This window comes from Triturus cristatus, chromosome 4_1, assembly GCF_964204655.1.
Source record: "Triturus cristatus chromosome 4_1, aTriCri1.1, whole genome shotgun sequence".
NCBI classification, from domain to species: domain Eukaryota; kingdom Metazoa; phylum Chordata; class Amphibia; order Caudata; family Salamandridae; genus Triturus; species Triturus cristatus.
This window is the reverse complement of record NC_140585.1, coordinates 305,604,634-305,625,787: the sequence shown is the minus strand read 5'-3', so window position 1 is coordinate 305,625,787 and position 21,154 is coordinate 305,604,634. Positions and strand designations below refer to the sequence as shown.

At 50.0% G+C, this 21,154-nt stretch overlaps 1 protein-coding gene across 1 annotated transcript in view; it reads left to right on the top strand.

Moving 5' to 3' along the window:
- CACNA1C (calcium voltage-gated channel subunit alpha1 C) overlaps positions 1-21,154 on the top strand; it is a 2,189,932-nt gene that overhangs the window by 2,002,405 nt on the left and 166,373 nt on the right. The window contains exon 41 of the mRNA XM_085652198.1: positions 6,493-6,620. Coding sequence (XP_085508324.1) covers positions 6,493-6,620 — 128 coding nt within the window. The remainder of the gene's footprint in view (positions 1-6,492; positions 6,621-21,154) is intronic.

Sequence of the window (21,154 nt, the reverse complement as noted above, 5' to 3'; positions counted from 1 at the left end):
AGGCAAAACAAGTCCTTATGGAAGGGGAGAGATGTTCCTCGGAGATCATCGACTGTGCTATGGACATAGCCTCTACCGCTTTCAGGGCTTTGGCAGGGTCAGCGGTCTTGCACCGTCAGGGCTGGTTAAAAGCAACCTGGTTCCGTCAGGAGGTCCAAAATAAGATCCTGGACCTTCCTTTTGACGGAGAAATGCTTTTTGGTAAGCATGTGGATGAGGCTCTGCAGAGCATAAAGAAGGACACGGACACGGCAAGGTCCTTAGGATCCTTAAATTATCGCAAGGTTCCATTTAGAGGAGCACGTGGGCGAGGGTTTTCTACTTATAGAGGAAACCAACGTCAGTATTCCACACAGTCAGGACAGTCATATAAGAATCAGTATTCAAACTAACGCCAAGGTCAATCGGCGTCTTTCTCTCGTCAGTCCCAGAGAGGATGTCAGAATCGTCAGGGACGAGACATTGCCAAGAGGCAATAGCGGCCTCCTGGCTCCGACTACTGTTCCTCCCCGACCAGGAAAACCGGTTGGGGGCAGGATCTCCTATTGTCTGGACAGCTGGGTCCTTATAACATCGGACCGGTGGGTTTTGAATATTGTTCAGAGTGGCCATACGTTGGAATTCCAAGATCTTCCTCCAACGAGAGCTCCGGACGCCCGTACCTCAAAACATCTCCGACTGTTACATCTCGAAGCCCACCAACTATTCATCAAGGGGGCGATAGAACCGGTACCTCTTTCGCAAAGAGGCAAGGGTTTCTATTCCAGGTTCTTCCTGGTTCGGAAGACGGAAGATACGTGGCGTCCTATACTAGACCTAAGAGAGCTCAACACCTATCTCATCAAGCTCTCCTTCAGGAGGATGGTCACTCTCCAGGATATTCTCCATCTACTAAATCCGGGCGATTTTTTGGCGTCCCTGGATTTAGAGGATGCGTACTTCCACGTTCCAATCCACCCAGCTCACAGGCAATATCTACGCTTCACAGTAGGCAAGAGCCATTTCCAGTTCAAGGTGCTTCCGTTTGGCCTTCGGTCTGCACCTCGGATATTTACGAAGATGCTGGCACCAGTCGCGGCGTTTCTCAGGAAACGATCCTTGGAGGTTTTCCCATACTTGGACGACTGGCTCGTCAAGGCTCCGTCGCTCAAGACAGCGTCTCAAGCAGTATCAACTTGCATTCACTTGTTCGCCCACTTGGGTCTTCAGCTCAATAGATCCAAGTCGGTGCTGATACCTTCCAGGTCCCAAAGATTCCTTGGAGCTATTCTGGACACGACACAATGCACCGCTCGTCCGTCGGAGGAGCGTCAACGCAAGCTGATCACCTCCGCTCGTCAAGTGCTGCAGAGGAAAAATGTGTTGGTTCGCCAGTACAAGTCCTTACTCGGATCGATATCATCCTGCATACCATTAATACCGCATTGCAGGCTTCATATGCGTCCTCTGCAGGAGGAGTTAGACAAACAATGGCGCCAGGCAGAAGGGTCGTTCAACGACAAGATGTGGATAACACCAGGGATGCGCAAGGCCTGCGAGTGGTGGCTGGTAAAGGAGAACATTGCAGTAGGGTTAACATTCAGGACCCCTCCTTCTCCTATGGTGGTGACCACAGATGCCTCCTTAGAAGGCTGGGGAGCGGTACTCCAGGAGCTTCAAATCAGCGGTCACTGGAGTCCAGCGCAAGGTCTAAACCACATCAACCTCTTGGAGCTGATGGCTATCCGCTTAGCCTTGCTGGCGTTCCTTCCCAGACAACACGACAGCTATGCACTATATCAACAAGCAAGGGGGAACAAGATCACGAACTCTGTCCAAAGAGGCTCAGTCGATCTGGGATTTTGAGATTTCTCACAACATCACTCTACAGGCCGAGCACCTAGCAGGGTGTCTCAACATCACGGCGGATGCTCTGAGTCGTCAGAGGAAAGTGACTCACGAGTGGGAATTGGACCAGGCCACGCTGGAGGAAGTGTTCGAGAGATGGGGTACTCCGACAATAGACCTCTTTGCGTCCCCGGAGAACGCCAAATGTCGGTTTTACGCAAGCAAAGTTCCCCATCGAGGATCGCTGGGGAATGCCCTTTCGATTGCTTGGTTCGGCGCATTTTGCTACGCTTTTCCTCCCATTCCTCTCATTCCTCGAGTTCTCAGGAAGGTCAGGGCAGAACCATGCAAGATGATTCTCATTGCTCCAGCATGGGCCCGGCAGTTCTGGTTCACGGAACTCCTGCTGCTCTCCCAGGATCGCCCAATTCGTTTGCCGCTGATTCCATCTCTGTTGTCCCGGGATCAGGGACAGGTGCTCCATCCGGATCCAAAGTCACTACACTTGACAGCGTGGCTCCTGAACACAGAGAATTCCGTCATCTGAATCTCTCCAGGGAGTGCATGGATGTTTTGTCTCAGGCACGGGCGCCAAGCACTAATAAGACATACAGGGCAAAATGGAAGAGATTTTGTCTGTGGTGCCAGAGGAATAAACTCCATCCTTCTAAATCACGGCCACATCAGGTTTTGCCTTACATCCTGTCACTGGCTAAGTCAGGTTTGGCACACTCTTCGGTCAAGGCTGCCATATCCCGTTTTAGACGAAAGACATCGGGGCCATCTCTTTGGTCCGCAAGGATTATAAAACAGTTCCTTAAAGGGTTGTTTCGGATGTATCCTCCGGTCCGAGCACCCCCAACAATCTGGCAGCTCAACCTTGTACTGGCTCAGCTCTTGAAAGCTCCTTTTGAGCTGATTCACAGGGCGGTCTTGAAGTTCCTATCTTGGAAGCTAGCCCTCCTCTTAGCATTGACTTCGGCTAGGAGGGTTAGTGAACTCCAGGCTCTGTCCATAGTGGAGCCTTTTCTGCAGTTCAAAAAGGATGTGCTAATTTTGAGAACCAACCCAAAATTCATCCCGAAGGTACCTTCGGATTTTCATCTGAATGAACCCTTGATTTTGAATTCTTTTTTTCCACATCCTTCTACCCAGGCGGAACGAACATTGCATTCTTTAGATGTCCAGAGATGTCTGAAATTCTATCTCGAGCGCACACGATCTTTCAGGAAGTCTACACAGTTATTTATTTCCTACAGTGCACCGCGGAAGGGGTTGCCTCTCGCTAAGAGTTGCAATAGTAGTGTGCCAACAAGGGATTTTATTTTAGAGAAGTTAAGTTTCTTTGTGTAAAGCAAATTAGTCTTTGGATGAGCTCAAGACTGATACTCAGCCACACGTTATTCAATTGTATTTGATCAAAGATATACAACACACACGGGGTATCTTTTCAAGTGAAAAAATCACTGACTTTTTATATAGAAACAATCTCTTAAAAAGGAGTACAAAGAACAAATAAATGTGGAATGCGACATGAAGGGAGAAAAACAACCAAATATTATCCACAGTTCATGACACAAAAAATATATCCAATCCAATAAATTAAACAGAGATCTATCTCATATTAGGAGAACAATCAACTGTGCATGTGCGATATGGAAATGGATAATGTAGTCGACGTTTCGGTCTGTTAAGGCGTCAATCCGTCAGACCATCTTCAGGACAGTTGGAATTTCAGAGGAAGACTCTTTTGAATCATTGCATTCGTATAGAGGTGTTATCATTTCCTCATCAATTTTGGTTATGCTCGTTCCGGTTTTGGTTGGGTAAGGATATACCTTTGGTATGCCTATGGCAGAATAGTGCAGTAGTAGGAGTCAGTATTCTGAGTATACTGGTCTTGTATAACAAGGAGGGCCAGTGGGTCCTTCGTTGATTGAGCCTCTTAAATCAGAAGAATGATTTTGTTGGTGTAGAAGCGAATTCAAGTACCGTCTGTCAGTGAGAACTCGAGTTCTCACTGACAGACGGTACTTGAATTCGCTTCTACAAGAATACAAGACCAGTATACTCAGAATACTGACTCCTACAACTGCACTATTCTGCCATAGGCATACCAAAGGTATATCCTTACCCAACCAAAACCGGAACGAGCATAACCAAAATTGATGAGGAAATGATAACACCTCTATACGAATGCAATGATTCAAAAGAGTCTTCCTCTGAAATTCCAACTGTCCTGAAGATGGTCTGACGGATTGACGCCTTAACAGACCGAAACGTCGACTACATTATCCATTTCCATATCGCACATGCACAGTTGATTGTTCTCCTAATATGAGATAGATCTCTGTTTAATTTATTGGATTGGATATATTTTTTGTGTCATGAACTGTGGATAATATTTGGTTGTTTTTCTCCCTTCATGTCGCATTCCACATTTATTTGTTCTTTGTACTCCTTTTTAAGCGATTGTTTCTATATAAAAAGTCAGTGATTTTTTCACTTGAAAAGATACCCCGTGTGTGTTGTATATCTTTGATCAAATACAATTGAATAACGTGTGGCTGAGTATCAGTCTTGAGCTCATCCAAAGACTAATTTGCTTTACACAAAGAAACTTAACTTCTCTAAAATAAAATCCCTTGTTGGCACACTACTATTGCAACTATATTTGCCCAAGCCCTCAAGGGTATATTGGGTGTTACCCCTAGATTGTACTGTCTCGCTAAGAGTGGCATTTCCCGCTGGATCTCCAGTGCAATTCAATTCTGTCATCAGGCTGCGGGCAAACCTTTGGACAGAAGGGCCCGTGCTCATTCTACACGAGCGATGGCATCTTCAGTGGCTCTTTTTGCTGGAGTTGCTATCAAAGACATTTGCAGGGCAGCGACGTGGAGCAGTGTACACACCTTCACGAAGCACTACTGCCTGGAGTCGGTTGGACGAGATGACGCGGCTGTTGGTCAAGCAGTCCTCAGGAATCTTTTTCATTGAGAGGTGAGCTTTCCCTACAATCCCTCCATCCTGGTAAGCACATTTGGTTCAGTAATGATTGTTTTTCTTGATTAACATGTACTGGTTGTTACTGGAAACTGAGATGGTTATGTAAGGCCAAGTGTCTACCAAAATGTGCTTTGGTATTTACTGCTAACTATTCTGATACAAAGCATGAGAATCTATGAAAGTTCCAATACTGGGGTAAGAAAACAAGTTACTTACCTGTAACTTTGGTTCCCCAGTATTGGTAACTTTCATAGATTCTCATGCGCCCACCCACCTCCCCTGGGAAAGCTCTGCCGGTTTACTGAGGTAGTGGCTGTTTGCACAACGGCTACGAAAATCTGAGGCTCTGAGCTCTCTCAGGAAGGTTCCAAAGGGTGAGGCTGTGCTGATTGGTCCTGGCAAAAGTATGGGCTCTTTTACACAAAGAGGGTGATATACTACAAAATGAGATGAGGCCTAAGCCTATTTTCTCTTTTGTTTCTATGGTTATGATATATTTTTTATTTACCGAGGCTCCCATTCCGACGACGGGGAATGATAAAAAGCATGAGAATCTATGAAAGTTACCAATACTGGGGAACCAAAGTTACAGGTAAGTAACTTGTTTTCTTGTCCGTTACTGATATCACCTGTTGTGAATCATCAGCGTAAGATACAAGCGTAAAGCCATGTTTCCTAACTACTCTAGCTAATGGCCTGACGTATATATTAAAGAGGGTCGGGGAAAGAGCAGAACCTTGTGGGACGCCACACGGCAAGGTGAAATTGCCTGAGTGTAGGCCAGCCCAATTTAGTCTTTGCTTTCTGTCATCCAAAAACGAGGATAATAGGGCCAAGTGTGACTCACCTTTTCTCTCCATATATGCTTCGGCATGTGGGATATTTATTTTATATCCTTTCCAAACGAGTAATACTTTCATGATCTCACACCTTGTGCTCATTCGTGTTTAGTCACTGAATTCTCTTCTTTACAAAATAACTGTAATCATAGATGCATTTTTACATGTGTGAATGTGTCTTAGATACATCGCCTCTTTATATATTTTTTTCTGTGAAGCCTTGATAAAGTCGCGGGACGATTTCCCATGTTAAGCGACGAAACACGTGTCGGCTGTTGTGAAAGGATGATCTGAAGACTGAAGGATTAAAAGGAAAATAAGAACAACTGTGTACTCTGTGTGTTCAGATTTTGTGCTGACATAAGGCACGTTTAGATAATTCCGTTTACGACAAATTGTGTGCTGGGGTGTTTTCTTTAGTCAAGATAGATGTTTCTGCAAGTCAGTCAGATCTCAGACGATTTACAGAGGAATCTGAGATTTGATTCAATACCTGAAGGAGTCTGGGAGATAGGTATTTGAAATACGATAGAGCAGCCCATGTTAAGAAAACCAGTTTAGACGTTGTTTAGACTTAGGTAACTACTTTTGTGTTTTCTAGTATCTATCATCTTGCATTATCTTTGCCTATTATTATTAAGCCCTTTGTCACCCGCGGTATACATAAAACCTATTAGGGTAGAAATTCCTCAGAGTGAAGTAAAAGATGGTTCTAAACCAATAGTAACAACATTATAACCAAAAACGTGTGTCCTAAGTCAAAAAAAGTTGCGATAAAGGGTATTTGATCTAGCTGTGTTTCAAACCTTTCTTTCTGCAGATGATGAAGTTACCGTTGGGAAGTTCTACGCAACCTTCCTGATCCAGGAGTATTTTCGAAAATTCAAGAAGCGCAAAGAACAAGGCCTGGTGGGAAAGCCTTCCCAGCGCAACGCACTCTCCCTGCAGGTACGGCTCATTCATGGATTTGCATTCAATGATATAGTACTGCATGCAATCCCCGCAGATGCCGACTACACAGTTGGGGGTAAAATTAAGAAATGGTGTTGTTTAAATTGATTTTGCATCAACCAGCATGCATATCCACCAGTCACCATACATACATTATTTAGAAAGCGGTGGCAGCAGAAGTCTAGCAGGCCTATCAAGTTTACCTATTTCCTTGCCTGTTGCTGCATATGGAAGAATGTAGATACCCTACTTAGCCTCCAAATTTTAACCAGAATTTCTCTTAATGGCACCAGAGAACCCTCACACATAGACAAACTCCTGTACAGGGAGTGGGGCATGGCCAAGATGACGGCCAAGATGGTCACATTATTACAAGCCAACAGCGGAGGACGCTCCTTCTCACATCTAGCACCAAAGCTTAGAATTCCCTTCCCCTGCACCTCAGGACTGCCTGATCGCTCCAGCAATCCTGGAGAGAACTCAAGCCCTGGCTGCTCGAATGAACAGATCACCTCACAGCAGCTAGCAACCTCTGCCCCTTGAGACCCTTACGGGTGGTTTGGTGTGCCTTATAAATGATTCATGGATGAGCTCCGACTTTTCAGCACAACATACAACATCCTGAATGGACTCCTACACCATCCTGCAAGTGTGTTACCCTCACCATGGCTGCTGTGTTATAGAGCGGGGGCACCCGAAAGCGCCTGCTGTGTGCACCAGGATGCGGTGCAGTCTGGCGTGGACGACTGAGCTGCGACTTCGATGGTTGACTGTCCCCGATGGGCGTGCCCTGCATGGTTTACCCCACCAGGTGTGTGGCGCAACGTCTTCATTGCTCCAGGCCAACAGGAGTGGCTGCTGAACTGCAGCAGCTTTGGGAGGTGGAGAGCTGTGCCCTGACGTGCAGGAAGCCTGGGCCTGCAGTTTGCAGAGTGGTGACACGGGGGTTGGTGTGACCTGAAGCGTTTCCTACTGGTAGCAGCGGGTGGTGTAGGATGACAAGTCCAGGCGGCATCTTCCCATCTGCATTGTATTGCATCGGAAAGGATGGATCCCGCCACCACCCTCCCCGGATGTGATGGGGAGGTACTTCCTTGGAAATAACGTGGTGGCGCAGCTTGAGAAGGAAATTAGTGTCATTGAGGACTCCTGTGAGGCAGGCTGGTGGCGGAGAGGTGCTCCCCATTTTTTCTTGAGGTAGCTGCGGCCTGCATGACCCACACTGCCCCAAATGCCCATTGCTGAGAGAATTAAAAGTTGAGGATGACCAATACAGTAATTGGCCTCTGTTGATCAGTGGTTCTCTATGGTGGTACTGACTTTGAACGTGCCCTCTCCATGATAAATCCCACGCATGGCAAGACTGCAACCGTGAAGGCTGAACTTTGGCCTGGTGGATCAGACGGGGTCCAGCTTGGGCTGAAGCAAAAACTCTCAGAAATTCTGAAGGCCATACTGGACACCAAATCAACCCTAAAGCCCAAGATAGATTCTCTGGAAATCGGCATGGGTCTACTTCGTAATGTTCATAGAAAGCTGATGGACCATTTGGACAAGTTGGAATCTACAATGGTGTCCCTTAAACCCTCAGCTGCAAAGACAGACTCCCGCATCAATGTTCTCCAGAAGGAGGAACATTATCTTAAGAAGGCAGAGGGCCAATCATGAAGCAACAACATTAGGATCTCCCAGAACACATTACGGTCCCAAACATGGAACTTTACCTGGAGGAATGGCTGGTCCAGACTGTGTTGAGGGCACATATTCCACTTTCTTATCAGTGGAACGTGCCTACAGATATTGAACAGACCCCCCCCCAGACCAGTGGTCACCTGTCTATGTAGTTACCACGACAGGGACCGTATCCTGCAGGTGGTGCAAACTAAGGGTCAGTGGCTCATGGAAAATGGCAACATCAATATTTTCCTTGATGGGGAGGGGTGTGGACAGCCAGCCAGCATGGCGTACATGTAAACTCACTGCTTCGCTCGAAGCTGTTTACTTCCCCTGAGTAAACAGCATGCTGGGGGCCTACCCGACCCCGTGAAAGCTGGGTAGATGGTGGCTTGGAGCTAGATTACATGGTGAGGTAGTTTTGGGTCAGGCCCGGGCAGCAGTGATGAGTACAGACGTAGTAGAGCTGACCGGCCTGTGCAGCAGCCACCATTACGCCTGCCCCATGAAGGAGTGTTGGTTCCATGGAGGCTGGTAGACCTTGGTGCTGTGAGATCCTCCTGAACTGTCAGTGGAAGCCTGGATTGTGGCTATGTGATTCCTTGTGGGCCAAGGCTGCTGTGTCCGAGGCAAAGGGACTTGGAGGTGCGTGGTGGCTGAAATGCACTTGGCCAGCCCCATTGGACAGAGCTGCAGCATGCGCTGACATCCTTGCTGGCATGGCCTGCTGATCGGGGTGTATTGCTGGGTTTTTTACCACCCTGGGTGTGGCGGCGCTAACTGCGGTGGACTGGTGGGACCACGGTGAGCCATTGGTGGGCGTGAGCCATTGGTGGGCCTGCACATGGAGACTGCCCCTGGGTGCGCCTGGGGAGAATGTGGAGCGGCAATGCTGTATTGGCCCCTGAGCCTGAATGAGCTGGGACTGGTGAGGAACAACTGCCAGCTCTGCGGTGGGCCTTGGAGATCGGGGGCGGCAGTGCCTGGTGACGATTGCTATGCGCAGGGCTGGGGCCCTAACTAGGCCACAATGATGAGACTGCCTTGCCTCTTTTCCCAGTGTGCCTGACTGCTCGGGCCTCCTGGAGGCGAGGTAAGGGTAGAGCTGCTGCCTTGGGCTCAGCACCGGCTCGTGGTGGACTGCCAGTTCTGCTGCTGGCCTGAAGCCCACAGATGCGGTGTGACCTGCATTCCTGGAGGGCGCTGCCTGAGCCTTGCAGCTGCCAGCATGAGACGCTGCTGGTCCCCGATCTGCAGGACCAGTTGTGTGTGTTGGAAGTGGCATCAGATCGCCGGACACTACTGTCCCCCCTGTGGTGCTACATGTCCCCTGACATCTATAATGTGGCACTGTAAGGCTGCGTTTGCTCGTGAGTGAGGGTAGACCAATGGAGGCCATGTTCCAGCATCAGATACTTGGAGCGATTCTGAGCAGGGCGACAGAGATTTGGTGACCTGGCCTGGAAGTCAACTGCAGCAGCCTGGCTTGAGCTTTGTAGACAAGGACTGTGATTGCCTCCCTATGCTGAAGATCAGTGCCCTTGGGGAACAACTCAGAACGGGCCCCTACCCCCTTGTAGGAGTGTTGAAAAGGTGTTCCCCCACCTCATCACCAGGCAGACAACAGCCCACTTATGGGGACTTGGCAGAGTCGCCTGGTTTGTGGTAAAGGACCTAACCTTGTTTTAACCGCATAGGTACTGCTCGTGGTGACCAGCATCAGAACTGTCTTCCTGGGTTAGCGCACCTGCCCAAGTGACTGACAGCCGTACTTCCTGGCTGAAACTCACCTTCATAGAAATGGGGAAATCTAAGGCCAAACCGACAAGTCTGATCGAGCAGGGGAATGCTCAGGACTCTGAGGGTGCGGTTTTCCACCTGCAGCTGCAATTTTATAGGATTCTGGCCGCCATTGCGAACACAAAGGCCACACTCCAACAGGACATTGGAACTGTTTTGGTGGAGTTGGGCCTCCTGCAAGTGAAGCACAAATGGGCTGATAGAGTAAAGGAGGTTGGGCTCAACGAGGTGCGTCCACCAGAGGTTGATTTGGCATGCCAGGTGGTGGTTTTGATGGACAGAGTGTGCACCCTGGAATATAGGGCTGAGAATGCAGAGAGGCGCAATTGGTGTAACAGTCTCTGCATAGTGGGCCTGCCGGAGGGCACTGAAGGCAATAATATGGTGGCCTATCTTGAGCAATGGCTTCAGACAGAGGTGATTCCGGATCAGCTGACACAGTTCTTCGCCTTTGAACGAGTTGCATAGAATGCCTGCTCGGCCGCCGACTCCTGGCTGGCGGCCCTGCCTGGTGGTGGTGAAGCTTCTCCTTTTCAGAGATAGACATGCCCTGCTAAAGAAGGCATGAGAAGATGACCCGTACGTGGTTGGGAACAGTAAAGTGTAGCTGTTTACAGACTACACAGCCACCGTCCAGGCTAAGCGGGCCTTCTAGGTAGAAGTGAAAAGGGAACTCGTGGAGCAAGGGATCCAAGCCTTCGTGATGTTTATAGCAAAATTGAAGATCATCCTTGATGGCAGGACCCACTTTGTGAAGACCCTAAGGCAGTGTGGGTCTGGCTGTATACTGGGGCGCTTATTTATGAAAAGGCTAGTGCTGCTGTTGTGCCACTTTTAGTGATGCTCTGTCGGCGTAATCAATGCGCCACACTGCGCCTTATTTACAAAGTGACACATCTCGGCAGATGCGTCACTTTGAAAAGGCCTGCACTACATTATACCTGCGTCAGGTATAATGTATGCAGGGTGAGAGTTCCCTCATAAAAAAAGCCTTTCTGATGGATACATCTGCCAGTGGATTCCTCACCTTGTGAATATCCCCTGCGCCAGCATTCCACGGAACTTTTCTTCCCCAGCATTCCACGTCGACGTGGGCGACGTCATAATACATCGGCTCCGTTCGCGACTCCGTATGACGTCACCGGAGCCATAAGAGGCCCACGTCGGCGTGATGACGTCAGTTCCCTTTTTTCCACGCCGTCGACGCTCAATGGTTTTTTCCCAGTGCTCTCTAGCTACTTTGTAGTCTAGTGGTGTAACTTTGTTAAAATCGGTATGTCTTCGACGAGGAAGTCGGGCTTTAAGCCCTGCAGGGAATGCGGAGGCCTGATGTCCATGACGGATCCGCATCAGAACTGTTTATGGTGTCTTTCCTCTGATCATGACATGGAAGAGTGCGGGTGCTGTAGGAGCATGAATCCTAAAGCGCTGAAGGAGAGGAAGACCAAACTCTTCATGAAGAAGATCGGTGAGGAGAAGAGGGGGAGAAAAAAGGAGAAATCCAGGCGAGAGTCATCGACTTCGAGGTCGTCGAAGTCGAAGAAGCACCACAAGAAGAGGAAGCATTCTTCTCGACGTCGGTCCTCGAAGTCTAGGAGGTCGAGGTCGGCTTCGCCCCGTCGACGTCGGAGCAACGCCTTGTCCCCTTCGCCTTCTCCTGATAAGTCTCCGAAGTCTCCCTCGCCGAAGCGGGCTCCAGCTCGTTCCCCGACGCCGTCACCGGCACCGTCCGAGGCTTCGACTCCGGGTCGAGTGGAATCTGATGTTCATTTGGATGAGCAGGAGCAGGAGGAGGCTGTTCCGGTGCCTGATGACTCTGCGGCTCCGGTGGATGATTCTGAGGAGCCGACGCCGGTGACTCCACAAGGGGATACAGGGACGGTCCCTTATCCCAAATTCCCGGCTCCAGGTACGGATCCTTCGGGATTTCTGAATGCCATGTATGGTGTTTTTCAGAAGGCATCCTTCCCATCCGGAGCACCAGCTGGTCCTGTGGGTCCGATGGCGTTTACACTGGGGGTGCCGCAGCAATACGCTCAGGCTCCTTTTCTGCCCTTTATGCTGATGGCGCCTTCTTGGCAGTTTCCGGCACCGGTTGGGGATCCGATTCGACCTCGGATGGACCGTCAATCTTCGGAGCCTTCTTCGACGCCGAGGCCGACTCCATCGGCGCCGCGTCCGGCGCCGCCGACTCCACCTATGGCGCCTCCGACGCCGGTACCTTTGGCTCCACCGACGCCGCGTACGACGTCGACGACGCCGGCTCCCCGGATCCGATCGAGGCGGGAGGCCCAAAGGGTATTGGAGGAAGGAAGATATCGGGCAGAGGTGGAAGAAGGTGAAGTCGATTCTTCTTCGGATGAGTTTGAAGGAATAGAGGAAGCAAGTGGTTTGGATACCACCCCAGAGTGGGAGCATGCTTCTGCAAGGTCTTCTCCTCCACAGGAATTGGCACCCTACCATGTCGTGATCAAGAAGGCCGCGGAGTTGTTAGATCTGCAGCTGCCCTCTGTGGAGTACAAATCCAACCTGCTTACAGAGGTGTTGCACTCTCCGACGTCGGCTTCAGAGCCTTTGTTACCTTTCAATGAGGCTCTCTTGGAACCAGTGTTGGAGGTGTGGAAGAAGCCTCTATCAGCTCCGGCGGTTTGCAGACAGGTGGCAAGGAGGTACAGGGTTGCACCAGGAGACCCGGATTTTTTATCCACGCATCCTTCTCCGGAGAGCCTAGTGGTGCAGGCTTCATGTTCTAAACATGCTTCGGGTGCTTTCCCCCAAAGTCCTGCTGATAGGGAGTTAAAGAAAGTTGATCAGGCGGCCAAAAAGACCTTCTCCTCAGGAAGTATGGCGTTGAAGTCATCAAATGCCACATGCTTGCTGGGGCGTTATGTTCATGCCCTGATGGACTCTATAAAAACTTTGGCCCCTAAGTTACCTGAGGGGGATAAGTCGTCCGTCTTGGAGGTTGTTGCGGACACTCAGGCAGCTGCCAGGCAGGTGATCCAGTCTGGGCTGGATACGGCGGACTCGGTGGCGAGGATTATGGGGTCGTCCATTGCTGCAAGGAGACAGGCTTGGCTCCGTTCTTCATGTTTTTCAGCAGATGTCCAGGCCACGCTGGTAGATCTGCCTTTTGACGGACAGAAGTTGTTTGGGGAGAAGGCAGATTCTGCCCTTCAACGTTTTAAGGACAGTAGGTTGACGGCGAAGTCCTTGGGTCTGCAGGCTCCTGCTAAGGGTTCAACATTCCGAAAGGCTAGGGGATTCGGAAGATCATCTTTTCGTTCCTTCCGTCAACCCCAGCAGCAGCAGCAACAACAGCAGCAGAATCCCCTCTATCGCTCCTATAGAGGGAAGCAAAGGGGTCGGAGAGGTTGCGGTCGCAACCCTTCTTCTTCCTCCTCCTCCTCTGCTCCAAATGAGGCTTCAGGGAAGCAGCCCTAGATCCCCCATCCCGGATCATGTAAGACCTGTGGGGGGTCGGGTGTCCTACTTTCTACGGGGTTGGAAATCTGTTACAACCGACCTTTGGGTTTTGAACCTCGTGGAGACTGGGTACGCCCTTTCCTTTCGGGAGTTTCCTCCCCCTTACCCTCCTTGCCAAGGTTATTGCTCGGAAGACCATCTGCTTCTTTTGCAGAAGGAGGTTCTAGCTTTGCTTCAAAAGGGTGCGATAGAGGTGGTTCCGGAGCAGGAAAGGGGTCACGGATGCTACTCCCGGTATTTTCTGATCCCCAAAAAGGACGGCAGATTGCGTCCGATTCTGGACCTCAGAATCTTGAACTTTTACCTGAAACAGGAGAAGTTCAAGATGCTGACCCTTGCGCAGGTCCTTCAAGCGTTGCAGCAAGGAGACTGGATGGTGTCGCTCGACTTGCAGGACGCGTACTTTCATGTCCCAATCCTGAAGTCGCACAGGAAGTATCTCCGTTTTACGGTTGGGTCGCAACATTATCAGTTTGCGGTCCTCCCGTTTGGTCTTACTACCGCACCTCGAGTCTTCACAAAGGTGATGGCAGTGGTGGCTGCTCATCTCAGGAGGTTGGGGATTCCGGATTTCCCCTACCTGGACGACTGGCTTCTGAAGGCAGAGTTCCCAGAGATGGTGCAGCGTCATCTGCAGGTGACAACTCAGCTGTTGTTCGACTTGGGTTTTTCGATCAATGTGCCCAAATCTCACCTGGTGCCCTCTCAACGCAACCTGTTCATAGGGGCGGTACTGGACACTACTGTGTGTCGAGCATTCCCTCCTCCTCAAAGGATTCTCGACATTCAGGTAATGGTCCCTTTATTCCACAATGGAGCGGTTGTTCCAGGTCTGAAGGTTCTTCGCCTGCTCGGTCTGTTCGCCTCCTGCATTCTGTTGGTCAACCATGCACGCTGGCACATGAGGGCGCTCCAGTGGTGCCTCCGCAGGCAGTGGTATCAGCACAACGGGGATCTCGGGGAGTCGATCAGGATCTCCAGAGAAGCTGCAGCGGATCTATCTTGGTGGAGAGTGGAGGGCAAACTGTCCCAAGGAATGCCTTTCCATCTACCTCCATCGGTGGCCACAGTGATAACGGATGCTCATCTGGGGGATCTGGAGATCAAGGGTCTTTGGTCTCCAGAGGAAAGGTTGCTTCATATCAACCTTCTGGAATTGCGGGTGATTCGTTTGGCACTCAAGGCCTTCCTCCCTTCCCTTCGCGGTCAGTTGATTGAAGTCCTGACGGACAACACGACCGCGATGTGGTATGTCAACAAGCAGGGAGGAGTGGGGTCTCTTTGTCTATGCAGAGAGGCCCTGCGTTTATGGTCCTGGGCTCAGGCCCATCAGATTTGTCTGATGGCAAATCATCTGGCCGGGGTACTGAACGTGCGTGCGGACAGTCTCAGTCGGCAGTTCTCCGCCGATCACGAGTGGAGGCTCCATCCGGAGGTGGTTCGTCACATCTTTCGGACGTGGGGAACCCCTCGAGTGGACCTGTTCGCCACCCGCGAGAACGCGCACTGCCCGTCATTCTGCAGTCTACAGTTTCCGATGCAGGGGGCGCTGGGGGACGCGTTTCAGTTGAGTTTGGACTCACAGCTCCTTTACGCGTTTCCTCCCATACCCTTGATTCCTCGGGTTCTGAGGAAGATTCGCCAAGACCGGGCCCAAGTCATATTGGTCGCCCCGGACTGGCCAAGAAGGGTGTGGTATACAGATCTTCTCCACCTCTCCTCGTGCCCTCCGCTCCGTCTCCCTCTGAGGGCAGACCTCCTCTCGCAGTCGGAGGGGCAGGTTCTACACCCCCACCTCCAGAGCTTACACCTTCATGCCTGGAGATTGGACGGGGCAACCTGAATTCTTTCTCTCTCCCATCTGATGTGGTGGATGTTATTTTATCGGCCAGGTGACACTCCACCAAGTCCATTTACTCCTACAGGTGGTCCAAGTTTGTTAAATGGTGTGGAGAGAGATCCATTGACCCTTTGAAAGCCCATCTTTCTGAGGTGCTCCAGTTTGCCCTTTCCTTGGCTCAGCAGGGCTGTGCTGTGGCCACGGTCAAGGGCTATCTTTCGGCCTTGTCGGCTTTTCTATGCCTTCCGGATCAACCGTCGCTATTTAAATCTCCGGTTGTTCTGAGGTTCATCAAGGGCCTTACAAACATGTTTCCTCCCACTCCTTTTGTAATGCCACAGTGGGATCTTAATCTTGTTTTGACCTTTCTGATGGGGTCTACTTTTGAGCCTCTACATAGCTGTCCGTTGAGGCTGTTGTCCTTTAAGGTGGTTTTTCTTGTAGCCATAACCTCGGCAAGGAGGGTGAGTGAGCTTCAAGCTCTTAGTTCCAAACCTCCTTTTCTTACCTTACATGCTGAACGGATGGTTCTCAGGACCAGGGCTGCCTTCCTGCCAAAAGTTGTTACTCCTTTCCATTTGGTGCAGTCTATTACCCTCCCTGTTTTCTATCCACCCCCTCATCCTTCTAAAGAGGAGGAAAGACTCCATCGTCTGGACCCAAAGAGGGCTGTCAGCTTTTACTTGGACAGGACTAAAGACTTTTGCCTTGATGATCAACTTTTCGTTGGCTACGTTGGTCATTCAAAGGGTAGAGCGGTGCACAAGCGCACATTATCAAGGTGGATTGTCCTTACCATCAAGATCTGCTACGCCCTGGCTGGTAAGACTTCTCCTGAGGGTATTCGTGCTCACTCTACTAGAGCTAAGTCTTCAACATCTGCTCTGGCCCGGGGTGTTCCTGTGGCAGATATTTGTAAAGCCGCGACTTGGGCCTCCCTCCATACCTTCGCAAAGCATTATTGCTTGGACTCAGAGATGAGGAGGGAGGGCCACTTCGCGTGCTCTGTCTTGCAAGACTTTTTGGTTTAGAAAGGTGGACACCCTCCTCCGGGAGTGGAGACTGCTGTGGGAATCTATTCACAAGGTGAGGAATCCACTGGCAGATGTATCCATCAGAAGAACAAGTTACTTACCTTCGGTAACGCTTTTTCTGGTGGATACAGTATCTGCCTGTGGATTCCTCACTGGCCCACCCGCCTCCCCGTTGTCCACCTTCGTATGCCATAGGATAAGTCTTGTTTGTGATACTTGTACATTTGTTGGAAATGCTAGTTCATTTGGCATCTTTCTCCTTTATATACTGTGTATATGTGTTGGAGTGTTGTATACTGTGTATTCTTTGAGTTTGTCGTTGGTTCACCTGTTCGCCTCGAAGGCACGGAACTGATGTCATCACGCCGACGTGGGCCTCTTATGGCTCCGGTGACGTCATACGGAGTCGCGAACGGAGCCGATGTATTATGACGTCGCCCACGTCGACGTGGAATGCTGGGGAAGAAAAGTTCCGTGGAATGCTGGCGCAGGGGATATTCACAAGGTGAGGAATCCACAGGCAGATACTGTATCCACCAGAAAAAGCGTTACCGAAGGTAAGTAACTTGTTCTGTAGAAGTGGTGCAGTGAAATTTCTGAGATTTCACTACGCCACTTCTACGACTTGACTGGGTAAAAAGGATTGACACAGGTCTTTTCACATGGGACTCGCTTATAGGTCATGACACGTTGCTGGAGCTGAGTCCGTTTTCTGATACACTCCTGCAATGCATCATTTTTGCACCACCAGATACGTCGGATTTCCTGACGTATCTGTAAATCCATGTGCCATGGAGGGCCGTATTGTAAATACAGTGCCTCCATGTTGTCGTAAGGCTGGTGCTATGAAAAGTGATGCATTGCTGGTTTTACCCAGCAATTCTTCACTTTTCATAAATGAGGCCCTCAGTCCAGGTATAGATCAGCTCCAGCAGACTCTCGCAATACCCCAAGAGAGAACTTGCATGGGAGAAGAAAGAGGTCCCGGAAAGTCCGGAGTAAGAGTGCCACTAAAAAAAATGACCAGACTGGAAGCGGAGCGGGAAGGGTGACTGCCTTAAGCAGAACTTATGACTCAGACGGGGTCAGAGTTGGAATCAGACTCCCGGTCCGATCATCGATCAGCAGATCCTGAATAAGACTGGTCGCTCCTGGGAAGTGGTGATTTGCCTGTGATGACTCCGCAATCGTGGAGGATCTCATTTGACTTTGGTATCCGAGTGCTCAAGGATTGATTTCTTGGACCCTGCTGATTGCTCATTGAGCTCTGTCTTTGTCCTCCTTGTGTGGTTCCCTCTCTTTGGCGATATCCCGCATGCCTGGAGCAGCACTGGGTGAGGGATGACCCTCCGGATCTCCTATACTTGGGCTCTGCCACCTGTTGGGAAGAGGCTTGTTTCAGCCTGTTGTTGACCTGACACATTTCTGCCAGAGCAGATCTTCGACCTTCGGCTTACCTTCTTCAGCACCTGACTACTGAACCCCCTTCCAGGAGTTTTGTGGATCTTAGCTAATGACCCTGTTCTTTGGTTACCGTATGTTTGAGTGGCTGGCCGTTGCCGTGCGTCCCTGGGAATCAGGAGTTCGTTGTTGGGGTATGTATTTTATTTTGTCTCTGGGGAGCTGTTCTTGGTAGGAGATCCAGTGGATATGGATGGGGTGTAGATGGGGACTGCAGAGGATGCCTGTATTCCTATGGCCAATAGGCGCACATAGCTGATATGTATGTCCTAGAATGTGAGGGGATTGGGATCTGCTATCAAGCACCACATCATCCATAGATATTTAAGGAAGCAGGTGGGTACATATTGCCATGCTGCAAGAGACTCACCTTACAGGGGTTGAGGTGGAGCTACTGCGCCGTAGGTTGCACGCACAATTATACGTCACCACTTACTCTGCTTATACCTACGGTATATTGATATGGGTGAGAGCCAGGACCCCCTTTGAACCCTCACATACATTGGTGGACATGGAGGAATGGTATGTGCTGGTAAAGGGTATATGGCCATGTCTGAACTGGGGTGGTGGAGTGAGCTAAAGAATGATGATGGATTAAACCCAGATCAGTTGAGTGTTTGATTTGCTCTAACGCTCCGTCCATCATCCCCTTTGGTATCGCTTTGTTCGCCCTAAGTTGGCAGGGTATGCTCAGACGTGGGTCCCTTGCTCACTTTGCCACTGGATTCAAGATAGCCTGGCTGACGAGGGTTATGAACCCGAAACCGGTCCCAGGATGCTTGTTTGTGGTCCAGGGAAGACATGGCTTGGCAGTTCGGGCTGGACTGTTCCCATGAGGCACAGGGTCAGACTGATTTGCATATGGCCATGTCTGAACTGGGGTGGTGGAGTGAGCTAAAGAATGATGATGGATTAAACCCAGATCAGTTGACTGAGGGTGAGTGTTTGATTTGCTCTAACGCTCCGTCCATCATCCCCTTTGGTAAAGGGTAGGCTATTGGGGAAGGAAGTGACACTGGGAAGCAAATACGCACCAAATCATGATCAGTTGCCATTCTTTCACTCACTGTCGGCTTCACCAGGACGCTTGCTGATTGGGGACTTGTTAGTGGGTGAGGACTATAACTGTGCTACTCATCACATTCTTCTTACGTAGGAACACATATTTATTTCCTGCATGGTATAAACAACGAGTTCAGACGCTATTATAAGACTCTTTTCGGCAGTCCAGCGGCCCTCCCGGACAACTTATTTGCTGCGTTTCTATACTGTCTCCCCCTCCCAACACTTACTTGTAAGGAGCATGAAAGCATAGGAGGCCCAGTGATAGCTCGGGAGATTTAACGGGCTATTAAAGACGTGGCCACTGGCAAAACCCCCTGGTCCCAATGGGCTGCCTTCAGAATTCTATGCAACCTATGCCGTCTGCTGACCCCTAAGTTGGAGGCACTTTATGCTGAGTCGTTGCGGGAGGGCTGTCTACTAGATACTACTAGAAGCGCGCCAGTTAGTCTCCTCCCCAAGACCACAACTCCTGAGGCGCCCGTTTTAGCTTTTCGCCCCTTGTCTATGCTCAATTTGGATTTCAAAATCTTGAGTAATAACGTAGCTACTAGACTTCTCCCCCCACATGCCGGTCCTGGTCCATGGAGACCAGAATGGTTTAATCCCGCTTTGTAACACGTCCCTGAATCTTAGGAGACTCTACCACCTCCTTTATCGCCCTGAGGTCCAAGCCCTGCCAGAAGCTTTGTTTATGTCAGTGAACCTGGAAAAGGCCCTCGATTTAGTGAGATTATCTGGAGGAGGTTATGCGTAAATGAGATATGGATGAGGCCTAGATTAGATGGGTATCTCTACTATATACGCAACCCACTGCGGGATTTAAGACTGGCACTACCATTTCTGCTTCCTATGCTATCTCCAGGGCACTAGACAGGGCTTGCTACTGTTGCCCCTACTCTTTGAGATAGCTATTGAGCCCTTGGCAGAATTATTTCAAAGAGAGGGGTAGTGATATCTCAGCGGATGGCCATGAACATGTCATCTCCCTTTATGCAGATGACCTCCTCCTTCACCTATTCGGTGGATCTGCGGAGGCCAAAGAGGCGATCGGACACCTAGAGGACTTCGGAGTGATATCAGGTCTGAAGGTTAATAGAACTAAATCATGTTTGTTCCCATGTATTCACAATACTCACGCACCAACAGATCTACCAGCGGGTCTTAGGCGCCGGTGGCCTTTAAATACATAGGTATCCAGGTGTATCATCAGCTAGATGATATGACAGAAAGGAATCTGGGCAGAACAGTATGATACTTGTAGACCTGTGTCACCTTCTAGAGCTCTCTGCATTTGTTGCTTATGGTCTAGGTATCAATCTCCCCAGATGGTGATGCTCCAGCAGTTGTTATATTTCTTTACAAATCTCCCAGTTAAAATCTCAGCAGGTTTTGACAGCTGGACGTTCTGCTCCGAGAGCTGTTGTGGAATGGGGGCCATCATTGGGTGTTCTTTGCTGTACTGAAGCACCCACCTGAGCAGGTTGGCCTTGGAGTTCCTGGTTTTGAACTGTATTATATATAGCAGCACAGTTGCAGTGGGTGGCCCAATGGCACCCTCCAGGGAGCATTGCACACTCTGAGACTGGCACCACATTGGAGACTTTTACTTGTTAAGTTATTGCGCCCTACTGTGCAGATACCCCAGCCAAGCGTTTTGTTGCAGGTGGCCCTGCATAGTTAGCGTCCTTGCATGGTGCGGACCGGTAGGGCGCCATTGTGTGCTTCGGCTATACCGCTGGTGGGTTTGCCCAATGGGACCCCTGTTAGATACTTCACAGCGGCCCAACTTCGGGCCTGGACGTTAGCTAGAGTGACAACGATGGGGGATTGGTTTGATTTAGGTGCCATATCCCGATGGAGTTGCTATGTGAATATTGTGCACTGCCCAGTGGCCAGTTTCTTATTTATGAGGCATTGGCGTGGTCATACACAAGCTTATGGGGCCCAGGCAGGGAGGAGCCCCCACAGCACCCAGTGCTGCAACTGCTGCTCTCCTTTGGCTCAGCGCATTGTCAGGTAAGCTAGCTGTACATGGTGCTTAATGGCATGGGATAGAAACCATTGGTGGCTCTTTGAAACCGATGGAAAGACACCCTGGGTAACGCCATTTCTGATAGGGACTGAGACAGAATTTTAGCCTACCCCAAGTGCATTTCTTCTGCATACAATTC